Source organism: Clarias gariepinus, chromosome 8 (genome assembly GCF_024256425.1).
Source record: "Clarias gariepinus isolate MV-2021 ecotype Netherlands chromosome 8, CGAR_prim_01v2, whole genome shotgun sequence".
NCBI lineage: Eukaryota > Metazoa > Chordata > Actinopteri > Siluriformes > Clariidae > Clarias > Clarias gariepinus.
Window position 1 is genome coordinate 9,367,974 of NC_071107.1, and position 25,792 is coordinate 9,393,765.

The following is a 25,792-nucleotide window of genomic DNA, read 5'->3' on the forward strand; positions in this document are numbered from 1 at the left end:
GCAATGTGTTAAAGCAGCTCCAGTGAAATTAAAATTAGACATGAGGACCTGACTTCTGAAACACCACAATTTCATGAGAACTGGGTGCAGGGAGAGGAAGAGGAAGAACATTGCTCATCCTTGTCCAGTAGCACAACAGTTCTTACCTCTTCACATCATACCAACTTACAAACAGCCTGTCTGGAGTCAAACAGCCAATCTCTGTCAACCTGTCCCAATGTTTTAAGTTCTCCTGGTGTTTACAACAATTTCCTTCTACAGCAGGACCCTCAGAGTGGCCGTCTAACCCTGTTCCCTGTTCATATAGCTGTTTCTCAGCCCATCACAGGCCTAGATCTTAGTCTTCCATTGAGAGCGGATTCAGAGACTGACCCAGGAACACAAAAGAAAGAGCATGATGTACGTCATGTTACCAAGAATGGAGAATCTGATCATCATGTCACATCCTCTTACCTCAAGAATAGCAAAAGCAACATTCCAAATAACAAAGCTCATCTGAATACCACTGAGCCTTCCCAACATGCCAGGGTTTGGAGCACTATACGGCAGAGACAGCCTGTCTTGCAGCAGGTCATTGGTCTTATCAGAGAGGAGTTTGCCTTTGACTGTTATCTGGGAAAGGGAGCAGAGGAGCTAGTAATGGGTAATTGAATTATGTTATTTTGATTAAGTCAGCTCTTTCTGCATACAAATGCTAAGAACTTTCTTATTTGGTAATAAACCTAATATTTCAGGATGTAATGCTCTCTTGTGCATTGCTGTATAAATTAGATTAGGGCATTAGATTCTCTAGCAAAATACTCTTTTTATTGCTTTAAAGAAAAATTGGCTAACATTTCTTAAGCATATTATGGTGATTTAGCCTCTATTTAATTAAGCTATAATTACATCATTAGTTTTACTATAATCACACGATGACCAAAAAGGGATAAGCACATTTAACTAGAGATACTGCAATACTTGTTCATTTTGCTTTACCTACTCCCTTATTTTTATTTTAAATGACAACTCAATGACAATTAAGTGATTTTCCTGTAACTCTTGCTGTATATATTTATGTTCTCTGTTTGTAGGAGAGTACATACTTTCTTTAACAAGCCTCCAATTTGAAACCTTCTCTAGAGCAATAGTGGAGAAGTTCAGTGATCTCCACTGGGATGAAGACCTACTAGGACTGCTACACAGTCTTATCAATCAGGAGCCCTCTTTCCTGTAAGTAGAATGTATTCTACTGCTGATGCCAGGCTCCAGAAAACAAGACTTTTCACATTACATAAACCATTTAAACATTTAGTAGACAAGACAGTGTTGAAATATCAGCTTTTGACTCTAAGTATGGTAAAATTATTATTTATTCTCACCAACCTATTTAAGTCAGGAACAAGCAGCACACATTCCCTTTTTTTGTTTTTTTGCCTGAATCAGAATCAGTCAGTTTAATGGAGCTCTATGAATTTTAATTTGCTTCCAATGAGACTTCCACAATACACACTTAAGATACCAAAACACCTACTTATTACTAGCATTCATACTAGAACCATTTCAAGAAGCCCTTCACCCAGTCCTTCTTCAGTCCAATAGTTTCAACAGTAACAAAATAGCCTGAGCATAGGACTGACAAAAAGATACTTGAGCTTTTTTCAAGTCTTGGAGGGGTCTGAAGGAGCCAGATGTGTAAACAGAAAAGAGAAGGCCATGCAGATGATCCCACTTCTTTCTAGAATTTGTTTCCGGAGGGATCACATGAGGAAGAAGAGTTGTGAGGAGGGTGTGTAGCATGGAGCATAGCACATAGTCAAGCACAATGGGGCCTTTTGCTGAATGAGTCACATGACTTTCAGGCCCTTCTCTGTGTAGGCTTGGAGGGCTGGGATGATGAGAGGTTGGAGCAAGAGAGACACAAAGAGAGAGAAATTCATCTGTTTCTCACTGAAACTGCAAACTCTTTTAAAAAGTTTTCTAGGGACTTAGGAAGGATGCCAGGAGACTTCATGATTGGCAGGTTACTTACTTTCCGACTGACCACTATCTAACTGGTATGTGTTGCTGTTGTGACTTCTGATCAGCTGTCTTTTATCAGTTGTTCTTTTCTGCCTAATTTAACTCAAAGAATAAGCATTTATGACAGCTGCAGTCATAGTAACATGTATTTAAATATATTCAGGTTATTTTTTGTGGTGGAGCTGCTTAGGTTTGTCATTTAGTAGTTTGCCAGTTTTATGTGGTTTGCCATTGGTTTTCTAAAAACTGTGTAATGCCATGTTTTACATTACACACATTATTATATTGTTCTATGGTCAGTGATAAAAACGCACTGTATTTGTTGACATTTAAAATTATATTTATATACTGTATTTGTCAGAAAGAAATATACAAATCTACATACAAGTAAGGTAGAACTAATAACCACGCATAGGGTCAAGTTACGCAGTGAAAAGCAACGCAGTGAAAAGCGTTTCCAATGAAGCCTCCCTTCGGGGCTTGTGTCAGTTCCCTGAGAGTCATGTGACAATGACAAACGAGACCTCAAGTTTGTCGAAATCATGTGACTGACTTGTTTAGTAGCTCGATACTTGGTATAACAGTGATAAGTTTTGAATGGAGCCACTGAGAAAGAAGAATTTTGGGAAGTAATTTATCCCAATAATGCAATGATGTAATTGTTGTAAAATAAATAAATAAATAAAAAAAACCTCTCTTTTTTAGTGTGGGTAGTTTTTTCTTCACTTAACTTTTACAGATTCAGAGATGGTGGTAACATCTCCTTTGCACTGGGCATTTTTAAGCAACATTATATACATCCAGACACATGCCCCTTTTAATTGTGCTGCGATTTTAGGTTCTACAGTATTTGCTACAGAAAGTCTGTCCCCTAGATGTCAGTACAGTGAAGCTTCATGAAATGAAACTTTTGGTAAAAATACATCTAAATAAGGCACCATTTTACCATCACTAATATATGCAGCAAAATAGAATCAGCAAAATACAAAAAGTAACAAATAAAAATTAAAGCATGTACCAAATCTGTGAAGCAAAACAGATGAAAGGCAAGACAAGCTGAGAAACTAACAGCATAAATTAACTCAAGACACTATTCATTAAATCGAGACACTAATGAAAACTAAACTTGAAACACCTGTGAAGCATAAGACAGTGGCCAAATATTTCAACATAAAAGTTCCCCCAAACACAAAGTCCAAAGAACACAAAATTCCATGGGTGCACAATACCATCGAGGAGACAACTATGATAGCTACATGAACTCTGCATGAAGTCTGCTATCAGTCAGTGCATGGCCATTATCAACATTAAATAAATACCTTAAAAATCAAAAAACTTTACCTACAACATTTAGACATTGATCTTTCATCTGTTTATCTGAAGCTCTATGAAGTGATTGTTTTTTTTACGTATCCCAAGGCCTTGCATACTGGCTCAGCAGTGGGAGCTTGAACCCTGACTTTCTGATCAGTAACCCAGACCCTTAACTATATAGTTTTAGCTATATTATTCTGACAGATTGCCCCTTATTCCAGGCAGTCAATAACATGTTTTTTAATGTGGTAAGATTATGTTTCTGTCTCAACCCCTTTTTTGTTATATTGCCTGATTGTGTGCAACTGTTTTGCATTATTTACATTACATTTACATTTAGTCATTTGGCAGACGCTCTTATCCAGAGCGACTTACATTTTTATCTCATTACACATCTGAGCAGTTGAGCGTTAAGGGCCTTGCTCAAGGGCCCAACAGTGGCAACTTGGTGGTTGTGGGGTTTGAACCTGGGATCTTCCGAACCGTAGTCCAATGCCTTAACCACTGAGCTACCCCTGACCTATTATCATCATCACTTGGATAATTTGTTGATTTATACTCAGATGTGCTTTTGTATAGTTTTAAAACCCTAATCTGTTTTTTCCCTTTTTTTTATATTTATTTTATTGGGTTCTCAGCCGTGTTTCTCTCATTGCACATACTGTATGCACTCTCTTGTTGCCTTTTTTTGGGGGTCTGTGTTTGTTTTTCTCTCCCTGTTCCCTGTCCCAATTATGGTCTTTGATGGTCATTCATGGATCATCAAATAAACACTGTGCTAAACACTATTATTTTCTGCCACATGCTTTAATAAGTAGAAACCCAGAAGAGTCTGGTTCCTCTCAGCATTTTTTCCCCCTTGATGCCATCTCCTGAATGTTTCCTTGCCGCTGGTGCTCCTGGATTGCTCATTAGGAAATTAAATCTACATACAGTATTTGTATGGACTGGCGTATTGTTTATAGGAAAGAACCAGTGTGGCATGGATTTAAGTATAGCTGCAAGTCTAGATTGCTGAATCTAATGAGGTCCTCCAGGTAATTTTGTTTGAAGAAACCATTAAGTAATTTTGAAAGGAATATTGGTCGGTAGTTCTTTACCGTTCGGGGTTGAGTGTCATTACTTGAGGGGGTGGTTACATTGACCTGTTTGAATTTAATGGGAAATTTGACTTAAGCGTTGTGTAAGGCCTAGTGGAGATGTGAAAAGGAAAGATGTTGAATTAATTTTGCCATTTCCCTACTTGTTTTTCTTTTCCTTAAGAGTGTCTGATGAAGATCCTTCATCAGAGCTAGCGGAAAATGCTCTGACATCATTCCTGAATGCCAAGAAGTGTGAGGGAGAGGAGGGAGGGAACACCGAACATGGTCAGCTTGACCACAATTCAGACAAGTGCCATGCTCTGGAGGAGAGAGAACATAAAACAACTAGACAACATAACCAAGAAAAGGAGAGGCAAGGATACATAAGAACAGAAAAGGGGCCAGGAGGAGGAAATACAGCTAATGAGATCAGGAACATGCAGAAGGAGACTCAGCTAGGTGGCACAGGTAGGTATGGCCAACAGTGTCATCTGTAGGGACTAAAAGCTTTCATAGGTCAACCTAGTTGCTTTTTATTTGATAGGATGTATTTGTGTCCTTGTAATTTGGATTGACTGTAGAGTGAAACTATGAATGCAGCAGTGTTCTGTTGGATGAACTTATAGTGGGTGAAATGTATTCACCACTGCCAGACACACACAGAGAAGCCTCGATGCTTTGGGCTTACTAAAAGTTGCTCTGGAAACACTCAAGTGAACTTTCCTTCTCTTTCTTGTCACATTTTCTGTCTTGTTTTTGTAAACACATTTGCATTGTATTTTCTGTTCTATTTGCTTATCATTATCAGTATTAGCTAGGTATAAAACTATAGTACTTTAGATAATACCAATCTAATTGATTAGAATGAGTTGATTCGTTTGATTTGGCATCAGTTCTGACAGTAGTGCTGACTGCAAAACAGTTTTAGATTAAGTCTCTTGGTGCTTGGCTCCATGGTAGTGTAAAATAAACACAATAATAACCTTGTTGTTATTTATCAAAGAAGAATCTATAACTGTTAAGATGCTTGGCAAATATTTCGGTGAGGAGACGTTAATTTAACATTTACAGGAAGAAATTGTCTATTTATGTATAGGAAGGTGTACATTTTGACATTTTATCAGTTATTTTTCTCTAGTAAGACAAATTACATTTTTGTGTTATTTTATAAAGTAAGTGCTAACAGAAACTTCCTTGTTGCATGGTTGCTTCACAACAATAAATGTAACTCTCCAAAAGATTAAAATGGTCATGATAAAAAATATATATATATAAACTGGTAATTGCTGTGGTATAAAAGCAACAGAAGACTTATTCAATAAAAAAGATTCAATTAAGGCTAAAGTTTTGACACAAATTCATTTTATTTACAACAAATATTAATATAATAATAAAATTGGTATATTTAGGTTGAATTAATTAGATAGTTTTAAATTAAATATTGTGCAATAATACATATTGTATTAAGTATATACATTAAAAACTTTTTGATTTTAGTAGAATAAGCATAAATACATAAACTATTAAAGCTACACAAGTCCAGAATAATTTTTTTGTGTTGCTGATTTGAAAAATAATCATTTTTAGTCACACACATTTCTGGACCTTAATCTGGGTTATTTTGTTTGTTTGTTTTAGTGTTAAGTGGAATCAGTATGGACATGGAGAGCAGCAGCTCTCCAGCAGATGGAGCTGAAGTGTGTGTATCTAATGTTGAGTCTCTGTGCCAGCATTCTGACCTGGGGGAGAGTACAGAGACCCAGTTTTCCCTGGACTGCTCAGATGCAGAAATGGACGATTCTGACTCAATGATCTCAGACAGGACAGTACCCTCCCACTCAGGCTTTCAGACCCATCTGGCCCGCCCTACCTGGTCACTGGCTTTGTATGGAGAAGGATTTTTTAGCCAAGAAGTGGTGGAGTATGCTTATAAACTGGGCAGTCACACTGACTCACCAAGCTTGGAAGATAAATCACAGGTAGGATCCACAACTAAACATTCATGTGTTTGAAGGGGATATAAATTTCTAACTTTATGTAACTATCATGTTGTGGTTAAATGTAAGATTTTTCTTGCTGGCTTTGTTTTCTGTTATAAATGTGCCCTAATTTATATTTTTAATGTCTGCTTAATGCTAACTATACTAAAAGGAGCCACCATTCATAGGTCAAGATTTTTACCAGGTATGTTTTATTTAATGGGAAAAAAGTTTTTTTTGTTTCTTGTGTTCATATCATGAATTTAGTATTTTAAGGGTTTGCCCTTCATACTGTACATCATTACACTGTATTTTTATAATAAGACCACAGTATGTTTAATATGTAATGTGTTTTATTCTTTGAGTGCTGGTATTGCAAATGAAGGTTATGAGGCCTCCTTTGCTGTGCACCTACAGTACATTCATGATACACATACTATGATGCGAGTGCTTAGATAGATACTGTAAGAGCCGAGTGCTTTGATTATCATGAAGAGAGCTTGGGTGGCACCCTGGAGAGACAGTAAGAACTCTACGGGATGACAGAAGCTACAACCGAGGTCTGCACACACCTCCTGCTTCAAAGCACTAGCCATCAATGATGTTACCATAGTGAAAGGTGCAGATACACCAAAGCACTAATGTCTGAATTAGAACTCATGACCTGGTAACAAACTGGTTCATGTAAACACATCATGCTTGTTTTTCTGTCTTTTAGTACCACGGTGGGTCTTTTAATGCCAGCACTGTTTCTTACCCAACTCTGTATTCTTTGATCTCTGCGCAGCCTCATGGCCTGAACTGTTTTCTTTGATTTGTTATTTTCTGCAGGAACTTCAGCAACAACTGATGATTGAGAGCAGAAATTTAAAGAAGACCAGAAATTTTTACCACAAACTTATTCAGCAAGAACGGAAAAATAAAGGTAAGTTTGTATTATAGAAAAAAAGGACCGTTGATCATATACCGATCTGTCACAACACTTAACACCACTGCTAGTTGAATTAAACAATAATAAATTGGTGACAGGAGAATTGGCACCCACGGCTTATCTATTGCCTTTGGAGAACAAAGGATAGCCTGTCTGGTCCCGAACGCACAGATAAGCCAATGTAGCACAAATTGCTGAAAAAAGTTAACACTGGCTATAATAGAAAGGTACACTCAGTGCATCACAGTCCACTATGTCTGGTGCTCTCAGACCGGCCGAGCATCCATGAAATGCACTGGACAATGTCTGATTCCCAGAGGCCTCACCCCACAGTATCCAAAGGAGCGGCTTCTAACGTACTGGTGCCAAACACCACAGCATTCCCCTTATAAAATCAGAGCTGCACCAGTGGCACAAGGGGGAATCTACACAATACTGGGCTTATTGTTTTGTATTTTATTGTTATGATTGATCTATGTATATTTTGTATATTTTTTAAACATGATGCTGTTTTTGCAGGTTCTGAAGCAAAGGTGATGCTCTGCAAACTGAGGGCCCAGTTTGATGAACTAAGAACAAAAGTGGAGTTTCTTGACTTTGTAAGGCAATATCTCCAGGTACGGCGTTACGGTATCCTCGTCACTTTTATCTATGGAAAAACAACAAAACCATCCAGTTACTAATCCAGATAGAATGTTGAAACAATTTTGAAAGAAAAACTATGACAAAAACTACATTTCTGAAAGTAATGACACAATACTTTTTTTCCTTATTCATGTCATGAGGATGTTGCACAGTTGTAAAACAGCCATACTGTAAAATATAAAATTTAGTTATAAAAATATAAGTTCTTCTATAATGAAGGACTTGTACCACCACAAAGATTATTTTGCAAGTCTTGAAATGTTTTAAAGCTTTTGTATTGCATCTGTTTTCCCTCACTTGCAATGTTAACTGATTAACGAGTCATATTCCACTCTTATGTTGTACTTTTTATTAGTTCCTGTTATCATATTGTCCATTTACTAACAGTTATACCTTCACTAACCTCTTTTTTTTGGTTAAAGTTAATATAACAAAAAAAAAAGTCTGTATCAAGCAAACCTCACTTGTGGCAGAAAACACGTCTTATAGACTAAATTTCTAATTCACAGTATTACTAGAACATAAACATTGCATCAATATTTTGTATTTTTTTTCTGTTTTTAAACTTATCCATACTCACAGAGAACCTGCTAATGTGAGTCAAATTAATTTGTAAAACAAATAATCCCTATCAAATAAAAACAATTTATACATTTCTATACATTTCTGTTAAGGCTAGATGCCACAGAATAACTGAGCCCTAAGTTCATTTAACTTATTTATTTATAAATGTGTTCCCCTAGAGAATGCAGTTTATTCTGACTTAGAAATTAACAATCCTGACGACTGATGTCTTTGTGCATGTCAGGTGTTGTATGTAGAACAGTGGGGGTTACCCCTCTCTCTACTGTCCTCTCTGGCTCCTTCTGGAACTCCTACTGTAGACCTTAAGGCCAGTGAAGATCCAGGCATATTAAGCCTGATGTGTGAGAAGAACAGAACAAGAGGTTGCTGTCCTCTACTGGCTGGAACACCCAAAGGCCTGATGGCTTATTTATATGCCAGGTAGGGTAGAAATTATGCCTTAATTTTTTAGGTTGTCAGTGAATGTGTAGTGTTATATCATAGTTTTTTTTGTTGTTGCTTTTTTAGCTCATCTGAAACCTTTTACGTACATTCATTTTTTTGCATCATCTTTTTGTCATATTTACTGTAATATTTACTTTTTATTGATGTTATGCTCATAGTATCCTGTTTTATCAAGTTTTGACGTACCAATTCCCTTAAAGCTACAGGCAAAAAAATGGATTATAATTGAATAATTATCTTGCTACCCTGTCAGTTACCTTATGTGACCTTTGAAGATTTGTTGAAATAGAAACATTTTATGGATATGATGTAACTTATTTTAGTTGTTTAATAATGTAAAAATGGTTTATTGACTTTAAATATATGATATTTACCGTAGTTACTAATATTTATACAAGAAACATTGTAGTTCCATAACTACATAGAAAATGCTGACAGATTTGATTATAATGCATGGATGATTTTAATTTAATTGAATTCAATTTTATTTGTATTGTGCATTTAATAACTGAAATTTGTATGAAATGTGAAAAAGATTTGTCGAAATGATTAGATCCCTAATGTGTTACATGGTGCCGTATGGAGAGGCGCACCACAAGTTTTTTTTTAAATGTTTATAAGAGCCTCATGAGTTTATAAGAGTGCTTATGATACACACGGGAAGACCTTTCCGTTTGGAAATAGCATGAGATTATTAATTTGGAAACCCAAAAGAAAACTGAAAACACAAAATAAACAGAGCTTCGTCATCAACGCGAGAACGGACAATGTTTTGGAAACTAAAACAAAAACTATATCCTCTTGGGGCCTACGTCTACGTCTGTCTAAATTTTTCTTTCTTTCTTTCTTTCTTTTTTTCTTTCTTTCTTCCTTTCTTTCTTTCTGTTGGCCCTGATACCTTACTGGTGTCACCTAAATGTTCGCACAAACTGCCAAGGTATTAGGATCCTTAAATAGACACGCGGCCAGGTGTGTTGTCTCCAGGCTGATTGCCTTACGCCAATCCTGACACCTTGGCACTTTGCCTGGCAACCGCGTGTCTAAGTGGCCATGTCTGCCTGTTTAGAACTCCGCGGGTTAGCAGTCTGCAGATCTTCCTGTTCTGAACGGTGCATATTTATGCGCGGTTGTGCCCCTCGTGAGACCCGCGTCGTTACATGATGAGCAAGCCAAGTGCAACAGGCAAGGAAAAACTCCCTGAGATGACAATAGAAAGAAACGTTGAGAGGAACCAGACTCAAAAGGGAACCCATCCTTATTTGGGTGATAACAGATAGCAGGAATTGATTCACAGTTATATCGTGTGTTAGGAGGCTGTCCAGTTGTCCAATTTGGAGTCCAGTTCACTATTTGAGGCTCAGGAAACTCCAGCCCTGAACTATTGAGCAACTGCAGTCACAAGTCCTTAGAGAACAGCTGTCTGCATCAGCCAAGGCCAGGACAGTCTTCATTCACCACACTCATCCCAAGTAGACAACACGGGGCATCCAAGCAAGACATATCCAACTAGAAGCGGGGCTCCAGGATGAGTCAGACAAATCCAGGGGGCAGAGGAGGTATGGATCACTGGTAGCTCCAGAGTGGCATGTGTAGCTCGACAGAGAGAGACAGGGAGAGTTAAAGAGAGAGAGGGAGAAAGAGAGAGAAGAGGACATAGGAGAGAGCAGAAAAGAAGGGGAGATAACAGTTAGGTATGGTCACAGACACACTGTAATGTATAAAGTTTTATTGCAGAGCAGAGACTCTGGCAGGACTAACTATGACAGCATAACTAAAAGCGAGAGTTAGAAGGAAACAGACAAGAGGGCTCTCTGGGATATAAAGCAATTAATCACAATGATTTCCAATTGTAGACACTCTTAGTTTGAAGTTGAGAGGAAGTGACCTGTGCTGAGTTTTGTGTCTTTGTCTTTGTTTGAGTCTGCTTATTTGATTATTCTATTGTTTTGTACTAGTAGTAGGCTGTCAGTCAGTAAATGTAACTGTGAGAAGAGACTCACGTGGTCATTATTAAAACTTCAGCTACACAAACACTTTGACAGTAATTACACAATTAAGAAATTGCAAGTCAAAGAAGCATGTTGATCAACCTGTAACAGCATTATTTTAAAGCACGATGGAACCTTGGATTACGAGTATAATTCTTTCCGGAAACGGGCTCATATTTCAAAACACTCGTAAACCAAAAACTAATTGTCACATAAGGAATAATGAAAACTCAAATTATTCATTTCACAGCCCCAAAAAATAAATACATAAAAACAATTAATACAAAATATATGATAAAAATAAAACAAATTAACCTGCATTTTACTTAAAAAAAATTTTTATGCAGGTTCTGTGTGTGTGTGTGTGTGTGTGTGTGTGTGTGTAACGGAAAGAATGTTTTATCGGAAAAATTTGTTTGTATTCGTGTGAGCGCACGTTAACAGAATCACTGCTGTAAAGTAACCAAAAAAACTAAAAGGAGTGGTGTGTGTGTGTGAAGGAGCACAGTGTCCAATGATGCGCACACAGACACAAATGACAGGCTGATACAGAAAGGGAGAGAGAAAATGGATCTTTAACCTCTCTAATGAGACTTTCTTTTGCTTTACAGGCACGCACATGTGTTATAATAAACAGTACACGCGCGCTGTACACACACGCATACAAAAACAAAATAAAATGTTTTACACGCTCACACGTGGTCACAGTGTTATGGTAAACAGTACAGACGCACGGATGTTGATTATACCAGTAAGCAACGCGCACTAAGACCAAGCAGGAGAGACAATTATACACAATTCCGCAGTGCAAGACAGAAAAAAACCATTGGCTTAGTTGTGATCATGTGACATCCAGCATCAAAACTAGAAGCGGATGCATGATACATGATATTCGGTACTCGTAAACCAAGACTTGTTCGTTTTTCAATTTTAAATTTATTAAAAATCCCTCCTCCTCGCAATCTGAGGTTCCACTATAATCGTTTCCTGTATGACATTATCAGTCTCTCACATTGTTGTAGAGGAATTTTGGCCTACTGATCTTTACAGCATTGCTTCAGTTTATTAAGGTTTTTGGGCATTTGCTTATGCACAGTTTTTGTAAGTTCCCACCACTGCATTTCATTTGGGTTGAGGTCTGGACTTGGCCATTCCAAAACCTTGATTATTTTTGCTTTTAGCCATCTGATGTAGATTTACTGCTGTGCTTCTGATCATAATCCACTGGCATGACTTATTTACCATGCTTTAAGCTGTCAGACAGATGGGCGCTGATTTGCCTCAAAGATACTCTGGTATACAGGTTCAACTTATTGAATGCAAGGTGCCTAGGTCATGTCGCTGCAAAACAAGCCCAAATCATCACCCCTCCACTGCAGTGCTTGACAGTGGGTATGAGGTGCTCCTGCTAAAATGCTGTTTGGTTTTTCTGTTTGTACAACTAACTTTTACACATGACTGTATGTTCTCAGTATGTTATTTAAGTAAGTAATATTTCCCTGATATTTATATTTTCCTAAATAAGTCCTCTTTCTCTTTTCCTCTATCATCTTGTGTACACAAAAAAACTCTTATTTATTATTTTCCTGCTTATTTATATTGCATATTGTAATTTGAGTTAAGGGTTGTTTTCCTTGGTTTTCTTTAGTTTTCTTTAGTGCTGCATAGGTGGTATGAGGTCAGGAATGACACCTTTTCTTTCCTCCTCTGACAGAAATGCTTTTTTGGAAGGATATATCCAGCACTTTCTCTATACCTACCGCTATTTCTGTACTGCTGAGGAATTACTCCAGTTTCTAATGGACAAATTTAACAGCTCTGTAGTGTAAGGATCATGTCATATCCTTACCATTTATTTTATAGCTGGTATTTATTACTTAGTTATTAACACTGATTGTTGTGTGGGTATTGTAATATATGCATACAGAGCAAACAAGGACTCTACTGACAGCGCTAAGGTATATCATCGCACCCTGGACCTGTTAGAGTGTTGGATAGAAGATAGACGGTCAGTGGATTTTAGCTCCAACTCCCGTCTTCAACCAACACTTGACAACTTCCTCACATCTGAGGTAATACTAGGCTGTAACAATTATCCGTTTTTGTGGTGAATCACCTCATCCTTTATTGGACTTGTAGCTTGTATTGTCTGTAGCTTAAAGTCAATACAAGGTTGTCTGTGGATTACCAGTGTTGTCGTGTTGTGGCTGCAGGTAGCTCCAGTGGACAGTCGTGGAGAGACTCTACTTAAGATGCTACAAAACAGTCCTAAAAAGAGTCAGGGCTATGGGATGCCAGTTTGTGGTGAGAATCCAAGCAGTGGTTGGGAGAATCTTGATGTCCAATCGGTTCAGTCCTTTTGCAGGAAATCTTCTGTTGATGATGCAGCAAGGAAGGTCAGCATGTTTGATTTGGCCTTATTCTCTTTCAGTTAAAATACTTTTGAAAAGTTCAGTGTAGTGACATTGTATAAAATCGTAAAAATGAAGTAATATGTTTTTTCTTATATGATTCATTCTTTGCTGTGTTCCCCCATTTCATTTTTATTTTATTTTTCCGTATATGTTTTATGTAAATTACATTACTTGTAATTTCTTAATCCTGGTATTTGTCTTAAAACACTGTATCTAGTTTTACGTATTAAAACACTATATCTAGTTATTCCCAATCCTATGTTCATGCATCTTATGCACACAGAGTCTTCGGTGGCATGTATCACATGTGGTGGAGCCCCAGGTGAGCCAACCAAAAGATAAGGTGTACACAATTGCTTCAGCACTGCCCCGACCCTGCTACAGTTCCCTGCAGGGTCAGCTGACCAACATGTCTGTGAAGAACGAGGAGAGATTGGCATTCAGTCAGACAGAGCACAGTCCCTTAAACACAGCACAACAGCTCACACTGCTGCAACAGGTACCAAGAGAGTCGAGAGCACACCTTCTTTTTAATAACTTAGCTTTGGTCTTTCTCCTTTACTCCTGGTTGTGATCTCACTGTTAGAGCAGTCTGGTCTGGTACCAACACAAAGTAAATGGTACATTCGGGCAAATCTAGCAACACTTTCATATACAATGCTATGGTATTTACATAGACAAACACTGGGAAAAAAATGTGTCAGTTATTGCTATGTGTCTGCCATCAAAAGTGATCTCAACACATAATGTATGAAAATATTTTGGATAAATAAACAAATACGTATTAGTGCACTATACTGTATGTTCAGCCCTGTAGTTTTAAACACCAAAATAAAATGATTTTCCAAGAGGAATGTTATATTTTTCTCTTATTCCCTGGTTATTTAGGATGCACAAACTCATCCCAGCCACTAGAGGGTGCTTCTTTCCCACTCCTTATTTCTTTATCTTTCCAATTTACATTTGTTTTGATTCAGAAGTGTCTGTGCAGATTCATCCAACTGTTTTGTGTTTGATTTAGGAAATATTCCAAGGCTGTCACCCTGTGCATTTTCTCAACTCCAGAGCGCAGGGAGTGAAAGAAAAGGCAGTCAGCATCTCTAAGTGAGTCTGCACAGCCTGCATTTCATCGCATGATTTTAGAATGAAAAGTGAAGAGTCCAATATGCTTTGTAAAACACATTACAAAAATATATATCTTCTTCAACAAATTGTTGACCCTGAGGAAACTCCTGTTCTGTAGAGTTTTGATACTACAGCTAAAAACAACTAAAAGGTTTTAGCCTCTATATGCAGATTAATTTAGCTACCCTATCTATCTTGACATTCAGTGATTAGATTTGAAAATCAAAATACAATCATTGGACACTTGGTTTAAAAGGTAGTCATCCAAGCAACAGGGTCTGGCCAACTTGACCAAACCCTGTTGTATAATCAACCCTATTTGTACTTTTCCCAACTTAATGGTGTCAAATTAAGGATCAAATTTAGCATTGAAAAAAAAGCAAGCAAAAGAAACACAACAATGTGGCTGCATGAGTGTTTATGGAAGAAACATTTGCACTGGGGTTTGATGAACTGTTCATGATTAGGGCAAGAAAGTAAAATGGAAAAATCCTATACTGGCACATAAGCTGTTACTGGCACTCCAACTGTATGTTTAGAAATATGTGAGTGCTGAATAAGAGCCAGCAGTGACATGTGGATATGCAGTGAAGTGCGATATAAGAATCCTGCTCTAACAGTTCCTATTTTAGCAGCATGGCTGTGCATTGGATACATTGTCCTATTTAATTAGATAGATAGATAGATAGATAGATAGATAGATAGATAGATAGATAGATAGATAGATAGATAGAAATGTATAATTAATAACATTATTTAATAATTTCTGACCATAAAAAGTATATAATTTATATAAGTATTAATTGTTGTCTTCTTTCATTTGTGGTTTAAAATGGCTAAAGCATGCTACCAGCTATTTGGTAGCATGATCTAAAGATGTTAAAAATGCATCACTAATATTATGTTTAATCATGTGTATTGCCCAGATGTTTAGCATCCGATGTCCCACCACTAGAGGGCAGTAGTTTGTTTGTTGGTGACGTGCCAGGACATGATGGGCCTCTAAAGCTTCTCCTGAGATATGCAGAAAATATTTGTAACTGGGTCGCAGCTGAGATTGTCATTACAGACTCAGTGAAGGTAATACTCTAATAATTAGTATTAGTATACTATAAATTAGTATACTTAGTTTGGGCACTTTTGTTTTAATCTAAAATTATATCATTAAACAGCAGATAACATTTTCTAACAATGTGCCTAGAAAATAATGCATATTTTAGTATTTGACTATCATTTTTAGTGCATCAGACAAAATCTTAAAAAATGAATGTATATAATTTAGACAGGTTTGACCCAAATGCTGTGCTCCAAATGGAGGTGGTTGTTTTTCTTCCTTCTAAGCCAGACTCCATCTCAACCTTGTTGTTTATCTGTTCTTGGGAACTGAGCTGAATTAATTTTTTTTAGCCATCACCTGCTGTGCTCTGTCTTCTTTTAGGTACAAACAGCCTTGCTTGGCAGGTTTCTCATTATTGCAAAGCACTGTTTTGAGGCAAGAAACTTTGCTACAGCCATGCAGATCCTCGGAGCACTGGAGAATGTGATTGTACGACAATTACCGGTAAAACTGGACAAAATTAGCAGTAATGTTGTTTTACTTTAGCATTTTTACTTTTTTCTTCTCTCTCAGTAAAAGTGTTACTATAAATTCGATTCAATTCAGTTGTTTTATAGGACTTTTAATAATAGACACTGTCACAAAGAAACTTTACAGAAATAAAAAAGAATCTGATAACAGCAAATATATTTCAGAAGTATTGCTATCATAATAATTTGTTTATATGCACTTAGTAAGTGCTTAATTTTGTAGTAGGAAAAACTTCAGATCGATTTGTCAATCAATATTTGTCTTTATTTTAACAATATGAGTGGACGGAAACTGTTTTATTGACCAAGGAGTAAAGCAGCATTTATTATTATACCACATTATTTATATTTAATTCAGTATAATAATACTTGTCAATTAGTTGGAAGCACAGTTGACTTAAGGCCATAAGCTGCTAATGAGTCAACATAATTGCACATAATTGTTTTTTCAAGCTGTCTACAGTTTGATCTAAATAAGGAGACAATCTTTTTTTTTTTTTTACACATGCACAGATGTTGAGAAAACGAATTACTTTATTAGTTTACAGACCTGCTGTTTTTTTTCTAGAGTCCTTAGAATTTAGCAATGACTAATACAGTTTGAGATACTGTGAAGTGCTGTTTACTTATCAAAAATGGTAATTTCTAAAACCAGAGAATGATTATATTTCGTCACATCTAAACATACTCAGGGAAAGTGAATATACATCCTTTGTGGCAGCTTCCTAATTTTCACTCAGCTTGGATCATCCTGCCGATGTTTACTAAACCATATTACTGTTTGGGACTGCTTGCACTTGCAGGCTTGGAAGCAGCTGTCAGCAAAGATGTCAGATGTTCTTGAGGAGCTCAGGGCGGTTCAGGTAGGAGAGAGCTTTGATCTGTAGCATAGTAAGGGATAACATCTATGCTGAAACAGTCAGATCTGGATAAACGAGATCAGGGTTCCTGAAGTAATCAAGGCTCATCTGCTTTGTGTCTTTGTTACAGGTGTTTCTAAAGAGTGACAGTATGTGTCTGATGGAGGGAGAGAGGGGAAGGAGGCAACCCACGCTGCCTGATGCACACATTCTGGCCATGCACGTACAACAGCTGGAGATTGGCGCCTTTACTCTCACTAACAAAGCCTACAAGTGGCCCAAGTTACGGTCAGAAACTGTGGCTTTATTTAGTTGTATAGATGTTTCATAAAGATGCCTTTATCAATATCCTAAACAATGTGTGTTAATGTGTATGTGCAGTGAGATCAATTTCCCATGCAAAAACTAAGCATGATGTAGGTTATTTAAAAATATTATCTTAAATAAGCAAAAGAATGAAAGTGTAAAAGTGATTGACATTTACAGAAATCTTCAAGCACAGTAGGGCAATAAGACTCTTACCTGCAGTATTTAAATGGTACATATATTTTAAAGAAGGCTGTATTTCCCTGAACGAAGATCCCGGGTGAAGTGGCTCAAAGCCCGCTGCAGTCTTTCCCACGAGTGGAACACCTGATCCTTGAAAATCGATGGATAACTTGTTGGCAACTTTCAGAAGAGATGCATCTGTCTGTGGAAACTATACACACAGTCATTAATGAACACCTGCATTTCTGTTAGTCGAGTGCACACTGAGTACTAAGAGAGCTCTCTGCTTTCAACTGGCACAGAAGATCTGCAGCAAGTGAAAAGAATGTTTCGAAGCGAAATTCAAGGATGCCTGATCATGGCTCCAATGTACTGAGAAAACTTTCCTACTTGATGGTATCCAAGCATTTGTGAGACACTGGAATAAGTGCCCTACCTTTATTTTTTTATATCATTTGTGAGACACTGGAATAAGTGCCCTAGGGGAGAATATGGAAAAATAAAGGTAGTTTTTATCTCATAGCTCTATTCCATTATGCTGCACAATTAAAAGTCCTGGTTTGACTTGAACGGCCCTCATTCGTTTCCACTCCTATTTGCCAAATAATGTGTGGGGGGAGGGAAGGAGAGGTGTGTTTTGTTTGCTCTTGATAGCTGTACCAAGATCAGATCTTCAAGAGATATTAAATATGCAAGATGCAATTGGAATGCAGTTTGATTTTTTTTTATTTATTTTTTTTTACACTCTATTAAAATGCTGTCAGTGTCTTGGGCAAACATGCCGTATGAATCCAGCTCTGCTGCATTAATATTTTGTCATCTTTTTAAGAAAGGTTCTGTTTATTTCATGATGCTAAATTATTTGCAGACATAAAATCTGCTTTTCAGTTGTATCAACTGAATTGATTGCACACACAATCACCAAGACTGGACTTTCAGACTTAATAATGCGACACGGAAAAACAAAAGGATGCCCCATAGTATTTGGAAAGAAGTCCTCAAACCCTGACTTAGAGTATGACATCATGTCAACACAGCCTTTCAAAGTTTAACAGTTAATAACATTTATCTACTTTAAATCAATTTATAGATTGATCAAATAGTCACATGTTAGTTAGGTAAATCTTTCATCCTATACAATAATCTGCTGTTTTAAGAAAGAGAATGTCGTTAACTTATCAGCAGTAATGTTGGCTAGGATTTCTAGACATGTACATATTCCTGACTAAGAACATGCTTCATTTGTCACTGTCACCAGACACAACCCAAAATATTCTCAAATTAAACACACATTCACACACATACATTGGTAGACATCTGTGGGGATCAGAGGTCATGGAGATACTGATCGAGTGGTAATGACACAGCTGGTGGATGCACATGTTACAGTGTCCAGTCAGGTTCACACATCCTGAGTGTTCACAAGCTCGTGTACACCAAGCGTGAGGAGTGTGTGCAGCCAGATGGTGCATCAGTGGCGACGGGCTGCTTGGGGTGATGGGTTTGTGCCAGATACCTGAGGGGATGGGTGTTGTTGGCAGATGCCAGGGTGTGAGTGGGTGCACTGAGAGTTAGACACACAGCTGGTTGTTATACACCCAGAGCTGTCTGATGGAATCAGGACACATATTTGTCCCAAGCCAAGGGGAAGTTCAGCTAAAGGCTTGCTGAACCATCCTCCATAGACTCAGTTGTACACAGTCATACTTGTTTGTTTAAGGTTTGCACTTATTCCTTCATGGCACAGCAGAGCTCATACAAATGAACTCACATCTGACATTGTTTCTGCCACAGACAATCTGTGCTATGCCTAGCTAACTGTGTTGAATTTGCTTGAATTTATCCTTTTTGACCTGGTACCCTGTGAGCCATGGTTGTAAAGTTTGTGTAAAATACTATAGCCCATTGATAAGTCTAACACAATTATTTAATCACACTTACAGTATATTTGCATAGAATTTGCAATTCCTTTTAATATAATTAATTATCAATATAATTATTAACAATGAGAGAATGATGCAATCGAGATTTTATTGATTTTAACTCACTCTCAATCTCTCTTTTTTTTTCTTTTTTTTTTCCACAGGACTATAGCGCGTGTTGTAAGTCAAGTCCATGCTTTCCAGGAGTACACGTATACATACACTCCTGATCTAGAACTACAGTCGTATCTTCAGGCCCGAATCAGCCATCTGGGTGCTTGTGATGTGTCACTTCTTGCCGCTGACAATGATGCCAACTTCAACCAGCCTGCTGCAGAGCGTCACACACGCCGCATGCAAGACACATTGCGCAAGGTCAAAGCCTCCTTCCAGTAATTTTGAGAGAGATCTGTCATAGACACATTGGCAGAAGTGACAAGTGGCAGAGATGAGAGAGAAAAAGGCCATTTCTCAGAAGTTCTGTGCAGAAGAAGTTAATACATGTGGTTTTTAGTAACCAGACACTGGGGGAAATGTTGTAATCAAGTACCAGGCTGTGGATGTCTACAGCTCAAGGAAGCCTTCATTTTTTTTTATTATTCTTTATTTTTTGAATGTGGTCAAAGTTATTCAGTCTTGTGTGTGTGTGTGTGTGTGTGTGTGTGTTTCCTCTAACCCTGGGTTAGCGAATCAATTCGATATTTTCTTAAAGAAATATCAGTGCTTTTCCAACCTTATTTTTATCTACCACCTATAAAGCATATTATTTAGTTTTCAAATGTAGTGGATGGATAAGGCTTGAAAAAAAACTGCTTAAATAATTCTTTATATTAAAAGAAAAAAACAGTGAAAAAAATTACTAATTGTTTATAATAATACTGCAATACGGAGAATTGAAATATCTGTAATAAACAGCCATGGCTTAATTCCATTACTTTAAATGCTAGAAATTGCACTCATACCTGGTAGCGCAGTTAAATTAAAGCATGCTAGCTTTGTGCAGATCCAAAATGTAGAATTATAAGAGGGTTATTTTAGGTAGGATAATTCTCATTTAGTGATGCAGGGCTAAAGTAACTGGTTATATTTTTTTCTGCATATTACAAATTGTAGTGTATTTTCTTTATCTTTAGAGTAATCGTGTAATTTAGCTTTATTAATCAGTGTATGGGATTATTATTATTATTATTATTATTATTATTATTTGGAGGGTTGGCCCGGTGGGGTTCTCTCTCTCTCTCTCTCTCTCTTTCTGCGTCTGTGTGTGTGTGTGTCCACCCCTCTTCCCGAGGTGAGGAAACAGGCGCTCCTGGAGGTCGGTGCTTCTCTGTAGTCGCCACTTCAAAGCGCTTCAGATAAACACATTTAATTGGTAGGCGAAGAGCTCCGACCTCTCTAAGCACAGATCTGAGATAAAGGAAGCAACCAGCCTGCTGTTATCATCCTCACTTGAGCTAAACGATCCCTTTAGGAGCACATTGTTACCCGGCGGCGACTTAGGCGCTCAAAGGGATTAAGCTACTCTGAGAGAGTCAACACATACAGTGAGATATACCCTGATGAGTGGGATTAACATTGCGGTCACATTGTCTGTGTGCCAATGTATTTCACATGAAATCTTTTACTAGATTTATGTCTTACTCTTGGAGTGTATGTTTAATCAAATGCGACGCTATAAATAAAAATGAGAAATAAATGTGCAGTAAGTTTATGTAAATCTGCGTGTTTCCTTGCATTATGAAGCTGGGGTTTCTGGATCGCTTTGGGATTTGTCTGAATTGTCAGTATTGAGGAGTGTATTGTTTGGGCAGTTTGCATGTGAAATGCAGCTCCATCAGCCCTGACTGTGCTGCTACTGTAATCCGTTTGATGTTCTCTGTCCAAACGGCGGTGGCGCCAGCGGCTCTCCAGGACACCAAAGACGTGTTACTGCCAAGCCATTTGAACTCTATTGTCATTTCCATTGTCTCCTTCACAAAAGGAAGGTGTGCGAGGAACGCAATACCGAGAGTGGCTGTGAGATCGACCAGCATTAGATAGATACATGACTGTCATTCACATTTTCATTTATGTTAAGATGCGCATTAACGCTTTCATTCATGAGGGTTTTAAAGCGGGGCAGCATGAAACGGGTTTAAACTGTAGATGTAACATCTGGATTAAAAGATTCAACACTGGTTCTTCTTTAAGCACCATCTCATGAAATTGAACGTGGGCCAACATTAATGTGGAATTTTCAGTCCCAGCTACGTGTGTTATAATAACATGATCCAGAGGTAGAAGTTGATTTATTTCAACTGGACTTCTTTCTTGTTAGATAGAAACGTTTCACTATTCGTCCAAACAGCTTCTTCAGTCTAAAGAAGAAATCTGGATAACTGAGAATGTTAAATGTAACGCAAACGTGAAACACGTCTCAAAGAATACGTAAAGTGTTTATGTTTTTAATTAAAAAAAAAAAAAAAAAAAGCAAAGGACCCGTCATCTTGGATGTAATTTCCTATAAGTTGAAATATAACAATAGAAATTAACCTGAATTGTTTGCATTAATGTGTCTTTTGCACTCTGATGCAAAGTTTACGTTTTGTATATGTTATATTCAATATCATAGGTTAATATTGATGCATAGTTCTTGTAATCAGAAATCTGCTCCTATAGGCACTATGACTTGTTCTCAGCCAGATGTTGGATTCGTATAAAGAGCTAGCAGACAGCTGATGTCTCCAGAGATGTTCTCACAGACTCAGTGGCGCCAGGTTTTCACACAATCACAGGATATGTAAAGACTTCAATAACGACCCATTAGCCCTAATGATTGCAAGTCGAACAGGCGTTAAAACACATACATGCATATGCTAATGAAGACTGGTGTCCGGAGGCGGTATATATACACCGAGGGTTCCCTCTAGGGCGTCACAATCCTCTTGGGATTTTCACTGGATACACTTGGACCACCTCGAGCTGAAACATGGTGAAAAACTTTTCCGTGGAATGGCTTGCCCAAAGCTTTCATGACTGCAAACAGGATCCGAAACAAATGCAGGCTTCCCAGGCTCCTGTAAAGCGACATGTCCCTTGTCTGGTTCAGCCGCGGCCTCCGACGTCTTATGACAAAGTTTACATTCAGGCCAAGCCGAAATGTAGCCGGATTGAGGAGAACACCGAGGAACAGAAGGTGAAAGAAGGCATGGTGTTTACGCACTCAGCTCAGAGGAATTGCACTTCTCCAAGCTGTAAGTATTTTCAGTGTCAGGTTTTGTAGTTTTCTTGACTGTGCAAGTTACTCAACCGTGATTTTGAGGTGCAGATCAATTACCAGGTGTGCTTTTGTTTTCTTCAGCCTCAGAGAACAGCGGTTACTCTTCTGGTTATGAGAGCGAGGCCGCTGCGTCAGAGTGTCCCTCCATTGAAGATGGAAGTGAGGGGGAAAGAGATGGAGGCGCCCACCGTAGAATCAGAACCAAATTCACCCCAGAGCAAATCGAGAAGCTTGAGAAAATCTTCAACAAACACAAATACCTGGACGCGAGTGAGAGGGTTAAAACAGCACAGAAACTCAACCTATCCGAAACTCAGGTAAGATACAACCCTCATGTCCATCATCCTATGGCTTAATGAAACTCCATAATCGTTTAAGCTACATGCCCGTGTCTCCCATCTAATCTCATTTTTTCTTTTATCGAATGCAGGTACGGACTTGGTTTCAGAATCGCAGGATGAAGCTAAAACGTGAGGTTCAGGAGTTGAGGGCTGAATACACACTCCCTGCTTTACCGCATTATCTCTTACCGGCGGTTCCAACGCTTCCTTTCCACTACGGCGGCGGACAGCGCGTGGCTTTCCCCGCAGCTCCTCACGTGCCCAACACGCACACAATTCCAACTATCCCAGTTCATCACCGCGCCATCGCGCACCAGCAGATCATTCCTCAGCACAGCCACCACATGATCTCCATGCAACATCACTATTAGACTTTATAAAATATCATGGAGAATATGTCGATTTTTTTTGTAATTGTTGCTATGTGCAATATATATGATGTACAGTTTTGTATATAGAACTATCTGCTAAGAGTTTTATTAGGGAAAAAAAGTTTATTTATTAAAAATAATTAAATATTTTTATTTTACATTACTTGCTGTTGTCTTTCATTCCACCAATTACAATCACACAAGTCGAAACTTGTAACGTAAGCAAAAATACGTCTGTATAGTAAAATTAAGTGTTTTGCTCACAGAAATATCACACAACTTTCGTACTTTTTACTTGATAACCGTAAGCCATGATGTGACAATAAGTCTGAATCTGAATATCCACTTTTTGTAATTAACAAACGATAGAAAGCATAAGGGTGACACTCTGGTTTAGTATTTTTCTCTAATAACGTGTATTTAAATAAAACTTTGCACATAGTTAGCACATCTAATCAATCAGATTGTTGGTTAAAATATTTCAACAGGGGCATATAATGCTGTTTAATAGTTTAGTGAGTATTCTAGGCATTGTTGAGCTTCATGCTATAAATTAAGATGTCAGTCATATCAGTTCTAGGCCCTTATCAGCAGTGATCATGCTCCTGTGAGTTGATTATATTGCTTTTGAGCTTTGAGGGATTGAACAGGGATCTTTGTGATAAGTGATAATCTCTTATCAAGCACTTCAAAGAGCCGAAACCCGTCGGCTGATGCATCACGCAGTCTAACTTTTCACTTAACACGTCGCTATTATTCACGTTATTTTGTATTATATTGACATATGTCAAATTAAACTAATAATAATAAGTTATTATTGTAACTTGTCCCACTTAAAAGCCAATGTTTTATTATAAATGAGTGAAAATATTATTCACGTTATTTTGTATTATATTGACATATGTCAAACTAAAACTAATAATAATAAGTTATTATTGTAACTTGTCCCACTTAAAAGCCAATGTTTTATTATAAATGAGTGAATAACTTAAGATATTGATTTACTCGTGACGAGGCTCATGTAAAAACATATATCCTAATATATTTATTATATTATACATATACTTATATGTGTATAATTATATATACTGTATTAATAAAACTTAGCATAGAGACCATACTAAATATCACAAGAGCATAAGACGAAAAGCCCAACAAAATAAATACATAAATAAATAATATGGACAAAGAAAGTCGAAATTGTGAAACTGTCAAGAATATAAACAATTTATAAATAATAAACTAGGCGCATCTTGCAACTCTTGCATCACAAAGTTCCTTTCAGTTAACCTAGTGTAGGACCTGAGAGATCGTTTCTCTGTTGTGAGAGAAATTGTACATGTTGAACATTGAGCATTACATTCACAAACACACATGTTTATACAAAGCTGTTCATGTTAACGGATGTGAGTGAATCGTTAGGCTTTATTTAAATGAGTGCCCCATACAGCAGCAGTGTGTGTGTGTGTGTGTGAGAGAGAGAGAGAGAGAGAGAGCAAATCCGTACTGATCCCACACTGCGCTTTCATATGCACCGCACCTAATTCTGTTTGTCTCTGTGACCGCACTTCAAAAGCGACCTAACGAGTAGATCATGGCCTACAATTAGTCCTAATTAACCGACCATTGATGAGTTTACACTCTTGACAAAAGCCTAAGGGACTGGCTCCGTGAAGTCTGGAGTCTGTGTGCTATTCAAGGCCCTATCCCTAGAAAATGCTTGATTAACATTTATCATTTGATCACTCACTAATGCAATTAAATGGATAAAAATGTAGTGGATAAAGTAAGTTGAAAGGTAAACTGACCCACCGAAAGTGATCAAAATGACTGAATGTTCATTTATTTAAATACTTTAAAGAGTGAAACCAGTTTTGCGTCCACAGTAAAATCAATACGTGATGTAAATCAATTGCCCTTTCACAATAAACCAAATGTAATCTTTTCTAATCCAACTGGAATTGTAACAAGATGGATCAGTGGCCACTACTTTATCGGATTATCAGTACATATCCTAGCCCCACCAGGGGGAAAAAATCCCATAAAGTGTTTTGAGTGAAGGAAATCTTAATGTCTATGTCAGGAAATAATATTTTATGTATTGGTTTCCACGTTTTAGAACGCGTAGGTAAGCAACAGCTCTGGTGGAATTGGTGGAACAGTGTGGAGTTAGAAGGCGCCAGAGGCTAATTTAAACTCTCCTGTTAGAAGACATCAAACGGCACCCTCTCACCTTTGCTTTGCTTTAGTGTTTCACTATCAAGTCCGCTTTGACGACAGAACAATACGGGTACAACTAAGAGACAGACAACTGTCCCCTTCAGCAATATAATACAATGCAATAGTCTGCATGAAAGTGATAATATGCAAAAGAAGATCCATTAGAAATACCTGGTTTGTCATACCTTGCATACCTTTTAGGATGTAAAAACACGTAAAACACAACACGAAAAAC

The 25,792-nt window shown here is 37.6% G+C and overlaps 2 protein-coding genes across 6 annotated transcripts in view; both read left to right on the forward strand.

The window, feature by feature from the left end:
• The window catches only part of LOC128529469 (kinase non-catalytic C-lobe domain-containing protein 1), a 45,552-nt gene extending 24,970 nt beyond the window's left edge, over positions 1-20,582 (forward strand). For 2 of the 5 annotated variants that reach the window (XM_053502992.1, XM_053502995.1), the window contains 18 exons: positions 15-643; positions 1,074-1,212; positions 4,579-4,865; positions 6,036-6,376; positions 6,549-6,581; positions 7,208-7,301; positions 7,827-7,924; positions 8,761-8,957; positions 12,684-12,794; positions 12,897-13,041; positions 13,183-13,365; positions 13,667-13,882; positions 14,405-14,487; positions 15,435-15,588; positions 15,947-16,069; positions 16,899-16,958; positions 17,086-17,243; positions 19,531-20,582. In XM_053502992.1, coding sequence (XP_053358967.1) covers positions 15-643; positions 1,074-1,212; positions 4,579-4,865; positions 6,036-6,376; positions 6,549-6,581; positions 7,208-7,301; positions 7,827-7,924; positions 8,761-8,957; positions 12,684-12,794; positions 12,897-13,041; positions 13,183-13,365; positions 13,667-13,882; positions 14,405-14,487; positions 15,435-15,588; positions 15,947-16,069; positions 16,899-16,958; positions 17,086-17,243; positions 19,531-19,762 — 3,283 coding nt within the window. In that variant the 3' untranslated portion in view covers positions 19,763-20,582. The remainder of the gene's footprint in view (positions 1-14; positions 644-1,073; positions 1,213-4,578; positions 4,866-6,035; positions 6,377-6,548; positions 6,582-7,207; positions 7,302-7,826; positions 7,925-8,760; positions 8,958-12,683; positions 12,795-12,896; positions 13,042-13,182; positions 13,366-13,666; positions 13,883-14,404; positions 14,488-15,434; positions 15,589-15,946; positions 16,070-16,898; positions 16,959-17,085; positions 17,244-19,530) is intronic. The other 3 variants (XM_053502993.1, XM_053502994.1, XM_053502996.1) reach the window with 3 other exon arrangements.
• Positions 20,583-21,855: 1,273 nt separating this feature from the next.
• LOC128529173 (homeobox protein vent1-like) lies at positions 21,856-23,426 on the forward strand. The gene is made up of 3 exons (XM_053502537.1): positions 21,856-22,599; positions 22,707-22,942; positions 23,056-23,426. Exons 1-3 carry the CDS (start codon positions 22,335-22,337, stop codon positions 23,335-23,337), a joined length of 783 nt encoding a protein of 260 aa, XP_053358512.1. The 5' UTR covers positions 21,856-22,334; the 3' UTR covers positions 23,338-23,426.
• Positions 23,427-25,792: the final 2,366 nt, after the last annotated feature.

What these genes read in the sequence shown, in the direction of transcription:
- LOC128529173 (XM_053502537.1), top strand. Translation starts at nt 22,335, where the DNA reads ATGGTGAAAAACTTTTCCGTGGAATGGCTTGCCCAAAGCTTTCATGAC. An exon ending in GAATTGCACTTCTCCAAGCT is followed by an intron (nt 22,600 to 22,706) that starts GTAAGTATTTTC and finishes TGTTTTCTTCAG; the next exon opens with CCTCAGAGAACAGCGGTTAC. An exon ending in TCAACCTATCCGAAACTCAG is followed by an intron (nt 22,943 to 23,055) that starts GTAAGATACAAC and finishes TATCGAATGCAG; the next exon opens with GTACGGACTTGGTTTCAGAA.